Source organism: Polistes fuscatus, unplaced genomic scaffold, assembly GCF_010416935.1.
Source record: "Polistes fuscatus isolate 324 unplaced genomic scaffold, CU_Pfus_HIC Scaffold2, whole genome shotgun sequence".
Classification (NCBI taxonomy): domain Eukaryota; kingdom Metazoa; phylum Arthropoda; class Insecta; order Hymenoptera; family Vespidae; genus Polistes; species Polistes fuscatus.
This window is the reverse complement of record NW_025113096.1, coordinates 16495934-16511747: the sequence shown is the minus strand read 5'-3', so window position 1 is coordinate 16511747 and position 15814 is coordinate 16495934. Positions and strand designations below refer to the sequence as shown.

Genomic DNA, 15814 nt, shown 5'->3' with positions numbered 1-15814 from the left:
ATTATTTTACTCTCAACTAAATAATAATAGTTTCTGTTAAAATGAATTATTTTTTTTTACTCAAGGTTCATTATTTTGACAATAATAAAGAAACGGCGTGCCATAAGCATCAAGATTCGATTTAAAAATGCCGCGCTTATACGCCGATATATATAGATATACAAAACGCTCGACGCTCGATGGCCAAGACGTAAAATTCTGGCTACCAAATGAAAAAATAGAAAGAGAGAAATATCGGTTTTCTTTCTCACTCGCACTCGTATAGAAAACGCTCGACGCTCGATGGCCAAGACGTAAAATTCTTGCTACCGAAAGAAAAAATATAAAAAGAAAAATATCAGAACGCTCAACAATCGATGGCCAAGGACAATAATACTCGTTATCGCATGATAAATAAAAAGAGAGAAATATTGGTTTGTTCTCTCACTCGCACTTTCATTCAAGACCGAGAGTCCCGAAGATTGCCGAAGATCCTTCGTTTGTGTATTAGTGCACACGGACGCTCGCACGCACACTAGCCCGCTCGCGTGTAAAAGCCGACTGAGAGGCGGGACTTGCTTCCCCACTCTTACAATTATTTACCCATCTTCAATCCAATTTTATTCGCTTATTTTTGAAAATACGAAGATAACTCATAGAACATTTTTTATGTATATTTTAATTCTCTACAACTTTTGTTTGAAACGTTTTCAATTAAATTCCTAGATTCTAAGATAAAGCCATTTTTACCAATTTTCATCCTTTTTTACCCTTTTTCTCAAAAACGGCACCACTCAGATCAAAAAAATTAGCACCATTCGATTCAGCGTCGTCTATTTACCCTTAATCAAGTTTTCACCTTCTTTCCTGAGATCGAGGAAAACTGCTCAGTTTTCCTCGCTATGCACGAATTTGAAAAGCGAGAAAAACGGCACTACACGCACTTCACACTACTTCGTACAATTAGCAATTGTAAGAATGCCCGATCCGGCTCGAAGGACCAAATGTTGAGGAAATAAAATAAAAAATGAGATGAACGCCGAGCACTTTACAATTGCAGATTTGAATTTTAAATAATTCCGTTACAAATAGGTGGTCGTTAAGTGTTTCCGTGCGTGAGGCGATTTAAAGAACGTTTTTGGATTAGATTAATCCCTGAGTTGGCTTTAACTGATTATATTAATCATTTGAGTGGTCAGAGAAACGGAACGAGCTCGACAATGAGCAAACTGAGATGACTTTCTGGTGAGCACGTCGTAACCGTTTGAGAATTTCAACTATATTGGCTGCCGGGTAACGGCTGCCGAAAAGGCCGGCGTTACGGCTAGGCGTCAAAAAGGCGCTCGGGAACGAAGCGTATGCCTAGTGCGGCAACTGTAGGTTGGCGCCGTTCCTTGGGAATGCTTATTCCCAAACAATATTTTTCAACAAGTATTTGTGTTGTAAATTCAATTGTGTTGTAGAAACAAATAACCCTTAACTAATTTTCCTTGTAATAAAAAAATTATTTTTTGCACGCTCTATATATCATAAGTTTCTACAAACCCTTATAAAAACAATGGTATTATTTAAATATTATCAAATCAATTTCTCTAATTAGGAATTTTACTAACGGTCGTGGTTAGATCATTGGTAAACATCACGGCAGTTAACGTGTTTATTTGAAATAAGAAAGGTGTTATGTAAAAACGTAACGAAAGGAATGAATCGAGAAGCACTTTTCTTAACACCGTTCGGACCATGAGAATCGTACCGCTAAGATGCGAGGAAAGAATCATTCTTCTCACTCAAAAGTAATAACTTTATATGACATTTAAAAAAAACATGTGTGTGGATACTTTAACTTCTACGAATGAAATCAAATATCCTCATTATAACCAATTTACCGATAAAAGTAATTTAAGTATACTCGAGTTATTTTGCAATATACTGAATTTTTATTTCAATGTGTTTATTTTCTAGTTTATTTGTGAAATTGCATCTTTTATAGTTAGGAATACGAATACCGATATCCTAATAAAAAACTAGAAACGTATAGTATTAGGAATTTATTTTTAATTTGTACGGTTATTTATATATTACAATTGTTTGATTAGGAACATAATGACGACAACAATGATAAATATTATCTCTTTTTAAATCTCAAGAATATAGTTTCAGCAGGTTTCGTAGTAATATTGAATTTTAAGTTAATATTTTCAACTGGTACAGGTTTGTCTATTTGAACAATAAATTGTCTCAATACAGTAGCAGTTATTGTCTTCATTTCGGTCATAGCAAACATTTGACCTGAAAAAGCAATATTCAATAAAATGTACTTAGCTGTTTAGAATACTATTTCAAGAATGCATAAACATTGCTTTTACCTGAGCAACCTCTTTTCCCAAAGCTGAACGGAAGAAAACATTTATGGTTTAATTTCCAGGTAAAAACCGATCCGGGTTAAATCGTAAAGGATCAGCCCAATATTTATCTTTCCGGTGAAGTGTATATATATAAAAAATAAGTCACAGTTTTTTGGTATAGTCACATTGTCGTTCACTGAATAAAATAAAGGAATAAATATTATTACTACATAGGACAGTAATGTCGGTGGAAAAAGAAATAAACAAAATATATTTTATTATCTGTAAAAATACCTTTTGTATTGTGATATAGAGTTCGCCCAAACACTGGTGCAGGAGGGAAGAGACGTAAGGTCTCCTTGATGACTCGTTCCAAATATATCATTTTCTTTGTATCGACCATTGCAATAGGAATATCTTTTGGATCGCTAGAGCCGTATATAGCGTACAACTCTTCGTACACTTGATTCTGGAATCGAAAAAGCCAAATACATGATACAAGTTTTGTATGAAAATATAATCGATTTTTAAAAGATAGTAACTAATAATGCATAAGTGCTATCTGAGCGTACTTGAATGTCCGGAAACGTGGCCAACATTAAAAATAAAATGTTAATGCAGTAGCAACAGTATCACTTCCCTAAAAATTAATACAAATTGTTTTTTACTTTTACAGAATGAAAAAAAATTTTATATAATCTTAAATAATTTCATCTTACTCCAAAAACAATTGTATTTATTTCATCATAAATAGCTGCCTCCGAATATTCTCCAGTCTCGTAAAAGGATTTAAATATTGCATCTAAAAATGGTCTGGTATCTTTTTCTTTATTTAAAGGAGAATAATAATATTTTATTTATTGTTATTATAAAAGGTATTCATCCATAAATTCATTACTAAAAGCATATTTTTTAAAATGATTATTCTTACTTGCATATGGATCTTTTCCTTCCCAGGTAAAGTTATCTTTATTCATTGAATCCTTCTTTTTCCTTATAATCTTAACGAATATAAAAGTTATATACATGAATAAATTATTATTTTATTTCAAACTAATATATTTTTTTGATATTTGATAATTTAAAACAAAAATGGTTTCTTGATATTTTTACCTCGTTTGTTATTTTATGTAAAGGGGAAAGAATTTCTTGTAGCCGTTTCCCCATAGATGAATTGTTAAATATAATATTTGGATGTAACCAGAATTTAATTGCTCTTATTATATTTATGTCCATCGCTCTAAATAAAAATAAAATTTACAATAAGAAGACGAATATTCAATAATATTGGATTATATTATAAATTTAAAAATATTCTTCTGATTATTACTCCGACATATATTCATCAAGTTGCAATCCGGATTGCTCTGCAAATTTAAATCACTTTCCAAAAAGCTATCTGTCAGCACAAAAAAAACAATTTTTAGAAAATATTAATGTGTATATACATATTTTTTAGAATTTCCAAATCTTACCATATATTATATCCATCGCACACAAAGTTACGTAATGCATAATATCTACGTTTTTTCCATTTGTAGTTTCTAACATATTAACTAGTCTGTTTGAATTTTTTACTATATAATCCATATAAGTCGAAACTTCTTTGAATGCTGGACTTAAGATTGTTCGATGAATGTCCCATATTGATGCTTTAAATAAGAGAATATGTCTTAATTTAAATATTTATAGTGTTTTTTTTATATATTTATTAATAAAAAAATAGGAAAAGAGAGATACTTATATACATGTGTGGGTGTGTAGATGTTATATGCAATCATAAAAAAAAAATACTATTTTTACTAGCAATCCTCTAGAATACATATTATTTAAAAATACCGTATTACAATAGGGTATACGTAGTTTTTTTTTATTAATTAAGAAGAAAGCAAGTAATTATATATTTTACCTGGTGCAGTAAATATTCCATTACCGAAATAATTTTTTACAAAGATATATTGAGAACTTTTTTCATAACCGATAGAACTTTTTGATAGAATCTAAAAAGGAAACAAAAATTCATATAAAAAAAGCCGAAATAAAAGATATTCTCATTCGGGGAAATCGTTTCTGTAGAAGTGCAGTAAATTTGATAAATCTTACCTTAATATTTTCAGGATCATCAAAGCCAATACATAATCTTGGGCCTATCGACAGTCGCCACGGCGAAGAATAGTTTATAGAAATGTTTAATAATTTTGAGTTACATCTAATTGTAAGACAAATTTATTGAATAGAAGTCGCACAAATATAGATATTATAAATAATAAATACAAGTATACCATTCTGATCACCAAGTAATTCATTCAGATTTCCAATCAATGGATATGCTTTTGGCCCAGAAAATTTTTTTACCATTTTATATTGACGAAATTTATCTGATATATATTTGATTAAATAAAATAATAGTATTATTATTATTGTTGAAGCAATAAAATTAGTAACATACAGCATGTTTAGTTAATTAAATTATAAACTATAAAACAAGTTAAAATAGTTTTAAAATACTACTAGATTTTTTCTTGTATGTTAAGATCAGATATTAAGTTGATACTCCACAGCGACTTCTTGTATCTTTTGTGTCTTAACAGAAACAAGGAGAGAATCATCAACAGGAGCCTATTTAAGCAAAACCAATATAGTACTTTATCAAGGTTTCAAGGATACCGTCAACACGTATGGGGAAAATTAGACAAAAAAATCTTAATTATCAATTCATTTATTCCGTGCGTAATAATACTATTTTACATAATCGCAATGTATCATCTGTGTAGTTTTCAAAAGTAGAAAAAGTTAATTGATGTTCTAAGCATAGTTTTTTCTTAAAGAAATCTTTTTTTTCCCTTCCCTCTGTTTGATTTTGTATTATGCTAATAAAGTGGATAAACAAGATATATTAAATGAGAAGCAAAAAGTGTTTGGATTATAGATCAGATTGAAATGATTTTATTTTTCATTTTTATTATATAAAAGTATCGATTAGTTTTAATTATTCGAGAAAAAAATACATAATTTTCCTTATTTTATTGAAATGTTAAATTAATATGTAAGCAAAGTTTCCTTTGATAGCACGTCTTTTTCTCGCACGATTTGTTATTTACTTCTGTTACGTGTTTTATTACACTATCTTGTCTGATAATGACTCAATAGAAATTCGTTAGAAAATTATTGTTACATAAAAACGTAATAGTCCGAGATTCAGTGGCCAGAAAACTGCATGTAATTCTCCAAAATCCAAAATTTGTTCAGTCAATCTCTCATACCTACTATACATTAGGCAGAAACTAACTAAGCTCGGCGGTGGTCTACATGACGTCACGTAGGTAGCGTTGTTGCAAAATTTAAACCAACTTCAAGAGCATTTCACCAAGACTGTCATCTGGATATTTTATTTTTTACTATTATTATTATTAAAAAAAATAATTGCAGACAATTGTGACGGTTTTGAAGGTAAAACAGATACTTTTGAAAGTGCCAAAAAAAAAAAACAAATTTCAAATGTATTTTAACAAATTTTAAATAATAATGGGTTTTTATTATAGTATTAGGAGCCTTTTATACAGCAGACATGCTCTCCAGTAATAATATCCCAGAAGACAACAAAACCTTATCTTATAGATAGAAAACTTATGAAAGGATATAGGATATAGGATAGAAAAACTTATGAAAAAAATAATTCCCTCACGAAGAACCGAACGTTAATAACCGGCGCGAGAAGCGAAGACGTTACTACTTACGCTAACGCACCACTTGGTAATTGTTCAATTTTTTTTCGTAGAATTCTATGGAAATAAAAATGCATTACTGTTTTCTTATGACATAATAAAAATGGATTAAAATTATGTATAGACAAAAAATAAATTCCACGTTTTTAGAATATCCTTTCCTGTATATCTTGAATTAATTTTATGTGCAGATATAAAATTTTTCTTTTTCAAATATGTATTCAATTTGATATACAAATAAATTTTTGTGAGGCAAAAAATTAATATCAATTAATTATTCTAATTAATTTTATGGCGAGGCACAAAATTAATTCATTATTTTTACTCTCCACTAAATAATAATAGTTTCTGCTAAAATGAATTATTTTTTTTTTTATTCAAGGTTCATTATTTTTGACAATAAATAAAGAAATGCCGTGCCATAAGCATCAAGATTCGATTTAAAAACGCCGCGCTTATACGCCGATATATATAGATATACAAAACGCTCGACGCACGATGGCCAAAACGAAAAATTCTCGCTACCGAAAGAAAAAATAGAAAGAGAGAAATATCGGTTTTCTTTCTCACTCGCACTCGTATACAAAACGCTCGACGCTCGATGGCCAAGACGTAAAATTCTTGCTACCGAATGAAAAAATAGAAAGAGAGAAATATCGGTTTTCTTTCTCACTCGCACTCGTATACAAAATGCTCGACGCTCGATGGCCAAGACGTAAAATTCTTGCTACCGAAAGAAAAAATATAAAAAGAGAAATATCAGAACGCTCAACAATCGATGGCCAAGGACAATAATACTCGTTATCGCATGATAAATAAAAAGAGAGAAATATCGGTTTCTTCTCTCACTCTCACTTGCATTCAAGACCGAGAGTCCCGAAGATTGCCGAAGATCCTTCGTTTGTGTATTAGTGCACACGGACGCTCGCACGCAACTAGCTCGCTCGCGTGTAAAACGCAACGGAGGGATAAGCTTGCTTTCTCCCACTCTTACAATTTTTTTCCCATCTTCAATCCAATTTTATTCGCTTATTTTTGAAAATACGAAGATAACTCATAGAACATTTTTTTAGTATTTTTCAATTCTCTACAACTTTTGTTTGAAACTTTTTTCGATTAAATGCCTAGATTCTAAGATAAAGTTATTTTTGACCCTTTTTTACCTTTTTTCTCAAAAACGGCACTTTCCACCTCAAAAAAATTAGCACCATTCGATTCAGCGTCGTCTATTTACCCTTATATCAAGTTTCCACCTTCTTTCCTGAGATATGAAGGAAACGGCCCGCGTTGACTGGACTATAAAATTCTTGCTACCGAAAGAAAAAATATAAAAAGAGAAATATCAGAACGCTCAACAATCGATGGCCAAGGACAATAATACTCGTTATCGCATGATAAATAAAAAGAGAGAAATATTGGTTTGTTCTCTCACTCGCACTTTCATTCAAGACCGAGAGTCCCGAAGATTGCCGAAGATCCTTCGTTTGTGATTAGTGCACTCGGACGCTCGTACGCACACTAGCACGCTCGCGTGTAAAAACCGACAGAGGGGTGATACTTGCTTCCCCACTCTTACAATTACTTTGACCACTTTTTCTCGTTTATTTTTGCAGATACGAAGATAAACCTTAGAACATTTTTTATGTATATTTTAATTCTCTACAACTTTTGTTTGAAACTTTTTTCAATTAAATGCCTAGATTCTAAGATAAGGCCATATCTTACCCTTTTTCTCAAAACTTCGGGAGTTGATTTTAATAAAATTAGCACCATTTGATTCAGCGTCGTCAACTTACCCTTAGATCAAATTTTGAAGCTGTTAGTAAAAAAAGTCGATGTTTGGCCCTTATTGACTGGCCTAAATAACTTCAATGGTTTTTTATTACGACGATGACATTAATTGTTCTTTTTCTTTTTCTGTTTTAGAACATCATTGCAATCGAGCGCGTAGGCAATGAGGTACTCGTGTGTTGCATCGTAAAAATAAAATACAAAAGAATCGGAAAGTAAAGTCAGTGTTGATCGTCGCATGTTAAAGTTTCGTTTGCTCGGTTAAGAAACTCCGTAAGTTTTTTTTATTCGGTTTAAACGTGTGCTCATCGTCATCCTAAGGGTAGGATACCCATCGTGCATTCATCACTTAAGAATAAACGTAAGTCAATTTTTATTTTAAACACTTTCTTAATAATTATAATAATTTTTTCTTACAACAATGATATTCATAATTTTGTTTTTATTTCTGTTTCAGATCATCATGGGAATATTGCAATTTTGGAAGTGTTTGTGAAGTGTTGCAAGTGTTTGTGCATTGCAATCGTGCGCGAAGCAATATACGGGAGTGTTGTATCGTTTAAATATAATTAAAATCACGGATTAGAAGCCCGTTCGTTCGTTTTCATTTCAATTCCGTCGTGTTCGCGAACTATTTTTGAAATTTATATATTAAATTAACTGCGACCAATGCAGTAATTGCATTAGAGTTTGTTCGAGTGAAGTTGTATTTTTATCTTTAAACAGTCGCACAGACTGTTCGCGTATTAGAGCCAGTGCATCAATGAAGATTTTTCTACTTGCATTGACTGTGTGCAAAGCAGTCTTTGAATTAGTTATGTAAAGTCAGTGATCGGGCGTAAAACAAATTAAAATCAAACGTGAATTAGAATCAGTGTTGTTCGCCGTATAATAAAATTTCGGTTTCGCGATAAGAAACTCATCTATAGTTTCTTATTTTCGTTTATACCGCGTTTTTAGATTCACGCGAGGTGCATCGCCATGGTGCAATTGAATTTCATCCCATTGGAATGCATTGTAAGTATCTATTTTTATTTACATTTTATTCGATTTTATTTTATATGATTTTAGATTATATTGCAGATAACTTATCGTTTTGTTCTATTTTATTTTACAGACATGACGACGGACTTTCTACCTTTTCAAAGATGTGGAATGAATTCTTCGATGGATCTTCGATGGATCTTCGATGGATCTTCGATACTCGCATTCTACAATACTTGCTGCGAAGTAGGAGTGTTTTGGAGCCATCGTAGAACTTCTTATGCCGTGAGTTAAAATTTAAAGTCCCTCCGGTGCTCAATCATGTCGAGGATGAAAGGTCCTAATCGGCACGAGTTACTGGTTGTAATTATTCCAATAAATTAGTGACGCATAGCCAAATCATTCAACATGAAAATATCGGCCCAGAAAACTAAATGCATGACAACATCAAAGACGCCGTTAAGATGCAAACTGGAAATTGAAGGGAAGGTTATTCAGCAGGAAATGAGATTTAAGTACCTAGGAATAGAAATCTCAGGATATGGTGATGTTGAAGCAGAGGTAAGAGAACAGACAATGAAGGCATCCAGAATAGCGGGTTGTTTGAATGACACAATATGGCGAAACAAAAACATTGACATAGAGACCAAAGCAAGAATCTACAAGGCAATGGTAAGACCTATTATGTCACATACCGCAGAAACTCGACCAGACACGGCGAAAACGAAACAGTTACTAGAGACAACCGAAATGAGAATTCTTCGCAGAATAGCTGGGAAAACACTACTGGATCGAGAGAGAAGTGAAGATATAAGAAGAACATGCAAAGTGGAAAACATCAACGAATGGATACTAAAAAGAAAAAAAGAATGGAACGAACATATTAACAGAATGGACAACGGAAGAATTGTCAGAATTGCACGGGATAAGTCACCTGTAGGCCGCAGAAGCACGGGACGCCCACGAAAACGATGGTGCGACAATTTAACAGTGCAATAGGCAGAAAAACGTCTTTTACGAAACAGGCAATTTGCCTAAACTAAAGAAAGAAGAAGAAGAAGAATTAGTGACGAGCACATGAGTAATTCTTCTTTTGGAATTGCTCATGAAAATTGTATATTGTATTGTATATTTTATATTAGTTTAGGATAGGTTTTCTTGTCTCACCGGTTAAATTCATTTAATTAGTAATGCAATTAATAAATGCACTTTCTTTTTTATTACGTGTTTTGTTCATCGTTAGTAGTGGTGAAATCGAGCATTTAATTACTCGTTTTTGTCCAGAAAAACATGTAATAAATGTCTTACATGCATTGCTTCGTACTTAGTTTATCTAATCGCGATTAATTTTAATATATCGATACTTCGATATTATAAATAAATGAGCAAGAAGACAAACTCATTCGCGACGGATAGATTCTAGCAGTTAAGTGGTGGCTCAAAGCCCAGTTCTTTTATTAGAACAGCCAACTTAATGAAAGGAGTCGTCTGAGGTTTTGAAATATATTACAAGATACAAAGATATTCAAAGTCATTATTTATTAAATAAATTGTAGAGTCCTTAGCCGCTTAGATGAATTTTTATAAAAATGTATTTATGTCTTATGTATATATGTGTTTTTAATCATATTTTTTAGATCAGGATTTTCAGCTTCAAATATACTAATCTTCCGTTTCTCCCCCCTATGCTTTCTGCGTTCTCATCTATACGTGTGCCCAGGTGCTACTCGTATAGGTGAGAAACGGTTAGTATAGGTTTAGTTTTAAGTTTTTCCCTTATTGGCGGCTTTCATTGTGCTAGTGATTGCACGATGTACTTTACATTTTTCCTATTTCTTTATATTTTTATTTTTTTTATATAAATGTAAAATCACGCGTTTAAATTTAATTTTATTGCAACGGTAATTAGAGATTTGATAAAAAGTAAATAAAGGATTCAATTGAGAAAAGTGCATTTTCGAATTGGACCACTTATATGTCAGGCTATTGTATTACTTGATTGCATGATTAATATAGTTTTCTTCTTGTTACAGGTGATCATCGTTGGATTTATCATCAAACCTTCTGGATTCTTTTTTATTTGAGTGTTTAAATTGCTTCATTTTAAAATATATATATATATAAATGCATTTCTGAAGGCACACACATGTTTATATAGTAAAAATTAAATATAATTATATAAAATTCTATATTACAATATAACTATACTATATATACTATCAAAGTATATGTCATATACTATCATACACTATCAAAGAATATTGCATTCTTTTATAGTATCGTACCGTCATCGCGTTATGTAGCGTGTTCGTCGATATGCAATAATAATTAATTCACTAGGGAAGAATATTATTAGAATATTTTTATATTTTAAACGTATCAAAAAGGATTTTACAACAAAAAAATAATTTTAAACTTAACAAAATGTAATAATGAGAAAACGGAAGTAAGACTAGAGTTCAGTCGTTGAACGCTGCTAGTTAAAACACGTGTGTCTCGCTCGGTGGTTGTAACGGTTCGTCGATATGCAATAATAATTAATTCACTAGGGAAGAATATTATTAGAATATTTTTATATTTTAAACGTATCAAAAAGGATTTTACAAAAAATATATATTTTAAACTTAACAAAATGTAATAATGAGAAAACGGAAGTAAGACTAGAGTTCAGTCTTTGAACGCTGCTAGTTAAAACACGTGTGTCTCGCTCGGTGGTTGTAACGGAAGAGAGCGAATAGTAGCGGCTGTTCATATACTTGGTGCTTTCCTAATTCTTTGGTTTCGTCACTAGCGGCGTGACGGTAAGAGTGCCGGTGGCGCCAAGCTTTGGCGTGACGGCCACAGTTAAGTACCTACTATCGCCCACTGGTGGTCCCGGTAGTAATTAAAATGAATTTTGATACAGAAAAAAGGGGACTTGTGAGCTTCTACGTACTTCTGTATTCTTTGATAATGAGCAATTAATTATTGACAGATGATTAGTTTATTTATAAAAATAATTGAAGAAAAATAATAAATAAATATAATTAATTATAATATACATTTTGTATATATAGTATATTGTTACTTATCTGAAAATGACTAATAATTTCTTGTGGTTTTTTTTTTTTAATATATTGGTAACCCTTCTAAATAAATCGATACAAATCACAGTTCGTGGAAGTGAGTTTCGTAATAGAGGTTATTTTTTCCAACGTATAACCATGAGTTTTAGAAATACAAAAGAAATAATAGAAGAAGGAGATGTTATTATTCTATATTTAGGACATACTAATATGCATTCGTTGGAAGTAACACCGAAAACATTGAACAAGAAAGGTGTCATGGTGGAAAATGTATTTCAAACGATTTACGGTGCACTCAAAGTAGCCTCCCTCGTTGGCCAAAAGTATGGTAGCAAAGTTAAATTGTCCAGAGGATGGGGTCACGTCTTACAACCAACACCAGAACTTTGGACTTTAACCGTTCCCCATAGAACACAAATTATTTACACGCCAGACATAAGTTTAATTACATACTTAATGGAACTTTCACCGGGCCTAACAATCATTGAGACAGGTTGAGAAAGCAGCTGAACTTTTCTAATCCTAGAATACATTTATTTCTGTAATCGGTTATTAAAACATCAGGCTAAAGTATCTGCAGGCTTAAACAAAACGTTTCCAAAAGCCTACACTTGGGTACATTTCTTGAACTTATATATGAATATTATTTTGTGTATCTAATATTTTTCTCATTGATTCATAGTAAATCAAGACTATGTAGCGAATTATTGTAGTATTCACTTAAATTTGATTATGAAACAAAATTATTTTTAACGTATGCAAAATATATGAATGCAGTTAATTCATGTTATATAAAGTTTATCGTGTTGATTAAATTTGATTGTATATATTTTAGGTACCGGAAGTGGTTCACTTTCACATGCACTCATTCGTGCTATTCGTCCAACCGGTCATCTTTATACATTTGACTTTCATGAACAACGTGTACACATTGCTACTGAAGAATTTAAGAGACACGGTCTTGATGATTTCGTTACTGTTGAATGTAGAGATGTTTGCGCTCAAGGGTTTGGTGAAAAAATGGAAAACAAAGTAGATATGATATTCTTAGATTTACCACATCCGTGGTTAGTTATAAAACATGCATTAAATGCCTTCAAGAAGTCAGGTAAAATTAAAATTCATGTAACTTTATGATAAATCATACAGAGTTTTAAATTTTATGTTTTATTCAATAGGAGGAAAGTTGTGTTCATTTTCCCCATGCATCGAACAAGTTCAAAGAACTTGCGCAGAACTTACATTAGAGGGTTTTATTGAAATAAGAACCTATGAATGTTTGCAAAAAGAATTAACAGTACAATACAAGAATTTACCTGTTTTAAATTTGGAATGCTTAAAATATAAGGTATAAATTGAAATTATTTAATAACGTTGCATTAAATTAACCCCTTGTGCTATGATTTAAAGCGTATAACTACATGCCAAAGTTGGTACTATATTTTGTGCTTCTTATATTTGTTACAATGCATGGGATTAATATTGAATTTAATAATAAACTTTGTTGTGTTATTCTTTACTTTACAGCGTGACGATGAACAAGATAAACAACCGAATGTAAAAGACAAAAAAGAACCAGAAAAGTTGTTAACCGTAACTCATCCTCATTCATTGCCCGGTCATACAGGTTTTATTACTATCGCAACTTTAGTACCAGAACACGCGAGATCTCTTAAACAAGATGAGAAACTTTAATGCAAAGAAAATCATTATTAAAAGATAATTTGAAATAATTTAGATAATTCGACGACTTAATTTTATTGTTATTAAGCGTAATAAATATTTCTTTTTATTCTTTTACTCAGAAATATCTTTATTATGATTTATATAACGTACGATGTTAAAGAAATTAAGTAAAAGAGGAATACTATTATTTGATTAAAAACTATTTTATGTGATTCACAATGTACACTTCATCGTTTTACTGTTAAATTTGATACATATTTATTTTTTTTTCTTATCGCACGATACAGGAAATTTGAAACTTGTACATTTATAAAATTAAAGTAATTCCTAATATTCAATCATTAGTTGGAAATTATTAATTAAAAATCATTTGTTTCAACAATTAGTTTGAACAATTATTAATGATTTTCTGTTTTCCTTTTTTTTAATAAATGTACAAATTCACGTTAAAAGATATTCAATAATTACAAACAATTTTATATTGTTGATGATAAAAAAAAAAGAATTGTCTCCTCTTCTTTGCACTGATAAAACTATGAAGCGTTATTTAACGTACAACGGTGGGAGAAGAATTATAAACTAACGCTATAATCGTGATCATAAATTAATAAGCCAATTTATAGCGAGTCTAAATATTTAATATCGCGAACTGATGGTCGTAAGTACGCGAATAATTCTAATTCGGTGGTATATAATTATGATTATTATTTTAATGTTATAATAGATACAAGGATAAGTGCAATAACGATGACTCGTGTCTAATTAAAAAATACAAATTACTCTATAATCATTCAAATCAAATAATCTAAAAAATATAGCACTTTTTTATTCCGTTGTTAATGTCTATAATATGCATTCAACCAAACATCGGAATAAAATGACTCATGAAATTTATCAGAACGTTTATACACATGTTTTTCGTGTTAATTCGAAACATATGGCATAATTTGTAAAATACAAATAATTTCCAAAACTAGTTATTCATTTTTGTGTTCATTTATTTTGTGTACTATGATATATGTATATGTATATACATATATAATATTATATATATATCAGGGCTTTTCAAAGTGTAATTCGCAATTTCATACAAGGTCGCAGAAATTTGAGCGGAAGTATACAATTTCTGGACGCGCAACGTGACCTAGAAAATTGATTCAAAACCAGTTTGGCAGCACTACGCGTATGGTAAATCTGTGAGTTTATGATAGTGAAAGAGAAAATAGTATAAAGTCTGTAATTAGAGTCGCGAAAATATTTGCTCGGGTTTATATATGTACACATTATATTATATATATATTATATAATATATATAATATAATATAATAAAATGTAAAATACATATATATTTATATATCTATGTATATATATTTTGTATATATATATATATATATATTTTCAATATAAATGGTACGTAATGGCTAATTAATAGATAAATGTTGATGAGAGCATTTATGAGAAAAAAAAATATTTATATAAATGTCAGTACATTATATTTTCCTCGCAAATAATTACAAAGATAAAGGCACAAATAGAAATATGTATGTAGGTATTTATGTGTGTACGTATGTTTTTATGTACATGTATTATTTGCAAAACTCCTAATCAAAATTTAGAAAAATAAATGAGCATCTAGTATAGGGCTTTTCAAAGTGTGACTAGCGACCTCGTAAGGCTCGTAGAAATTTGAGCAAAAAGTAAAAATTTCTTGGACCAAGAAAATTCATTCGAAACTATTTAGTTTGATGACACTAATAGTATATCCGTGAGTTTATGGTAGTGAAAGAGAAGATAGTGTAAGGGTTGCGAAAATATTTGCTCAGGTAAATGTGGGTTTCCGAGCGGAAAAGTTTGAAAAGCTCTGTTCTAGCATATCTTTGATATATCGAATCATGAAATTTCGAGTACTAAAATATAATGAAAAGGAAAAAGCGAAAAAAATATTATCTTTTAACCATATAACACCATAGAATTAAGTCAATGTTAATTAACACCGTAACCAACTCCAAATTCGTTCATTTCTTATCGTTATTACTATTATTATTATTACCATTATCATTAATATTATAATATTTCTATCATATTATATGAAATGATTCCACTCTTAATACTGTTCATTGTAAAAGATTAATTACTAAATTAATGAATGCAAAACCGATTGATTAAATTGATATCTTATTAATTATTATTTCAAAATTGAATTCAAATATTTAATTAATATTAATGCGTATTTTAGTGT

At 30.7% G+C, this 15814-nt stretch overlaps 2 protein-coding genes and 1 long non-coding RNA gene across 3 annotated transcripts; 1 reads left to right on the top strand and 2 right to left on the bottom strand.

Moving 5' to 3' along the window:
* Positions 1-2014: 2014 nt before the first annotated feature.
* LOC122516753 lies at positions 2015-2393 on the bottom strand. The gene is made up of 2 exons (XR_006303661.1): positions 2346-2393; positions 2015-2268 (listed from the first exon to the last, which is right to left on the bottom strand). It is a non-coding gene; the product is annotated as an uncharacterized LOC122516753 (long non-coding RNA).
* Positions 2394-2922: 529 nt separating this feature from the next.
* Positions 2923-4682, bottom strand: LOC122516109 (cytochrome P450 4C1-like). The gene is made up of 9 exons (XM_043633680.1): positions 4607-4682; positions 4428-4471; positions 4234-4324; positions 3800-3976; positions 3655-3691; positions 3438-3564; positions 3256-3325; positions 3044-3150; positions 2923-2964 (listed from the first exon to the last, which is right to left on the bottom strand). The coding sequence occupies exons 1-9, from the start codon at positions 4680-4682 to the stop codon at positions 2923-2925; spliced, it is 771 nt and encodes a 256-aa protein (XP_043489615.1).
* Positions 4683-11898: 7216 nt separating this feature from the next.
* Positions 11899-13622, top strand: LOC122517087 (tRNA (adenine(58)-N(1))-methyltransferase catalytic subunit TRMT61A). Its single transcript, XM_043635447.1, has 4 exons — positions 11899-12382; positions 12725-12997; positions 13068-13237; positions 13417-13622. The coding sequence occupies exons 1-4, from the start codon at positions 11902-11904 to the stop codon at positions 13582-13584; spliced, it is 1092 nt and encodes a 363-aa protein (XP_043491382.1). The 5' UTR covers positions 11899-11901; the 3' UTR covers positions 13585-13622.
* The last annotated feature ends 2192 nt before the right edge of the window (positions 13623-15814 follow it).

What these genes read in the sequence shown, in the direction of transcription:
- LOC122516109 (XM_043633680.1), bottom strand. Translation starts at nt 4,682, where the DNA reads ATGGTAAAAAAATTTTCTGGGCCAAAAGCATATCCATTGATTGGAAAT. An exon ending in TGCGATGGATATAATATATG is followed by an intron (nt 3,692 to 3,799) that starts GTAAGATTTGGA and finishes TTAAATTTGCAG; the next exon opens with AGCAATCCGGATTGCAACTT. An exon ending in AGGAAAAGATCCATATGCAA is followed by an intron (nt 3,151 to 3,255) that starts GTAAGAATAATC and finishes CTTTAAATAAAG; the next exon opens with AAAAAGATACCAGACCATTT.
- LOC122517087 (XM_043635447.1), top strand. Translation starts at nt 11,902, where the DNA reads ATGACTAATAATTTCTTGTGGTTTTTTTTTTTTAATATATTGGTAACC. An exon ending in AAATGCCTTCAAGAAGTCAG is followed by an intron (nt 12,998 to 13,067) that starts GTAAAATTAAAA and finishes TTTATTCAATAG; the next exon opens with GAGGAAAGTTGTGTTCATTT. An exon ending in TGGAATGCTTAAAATATAAG is followed by an intron (nt 13,238 to 13,416) that starts GTATAAATTGAA and finishes TTTACTTTACAG; the next exon opens with CGTGACGATGAACAAGATAA.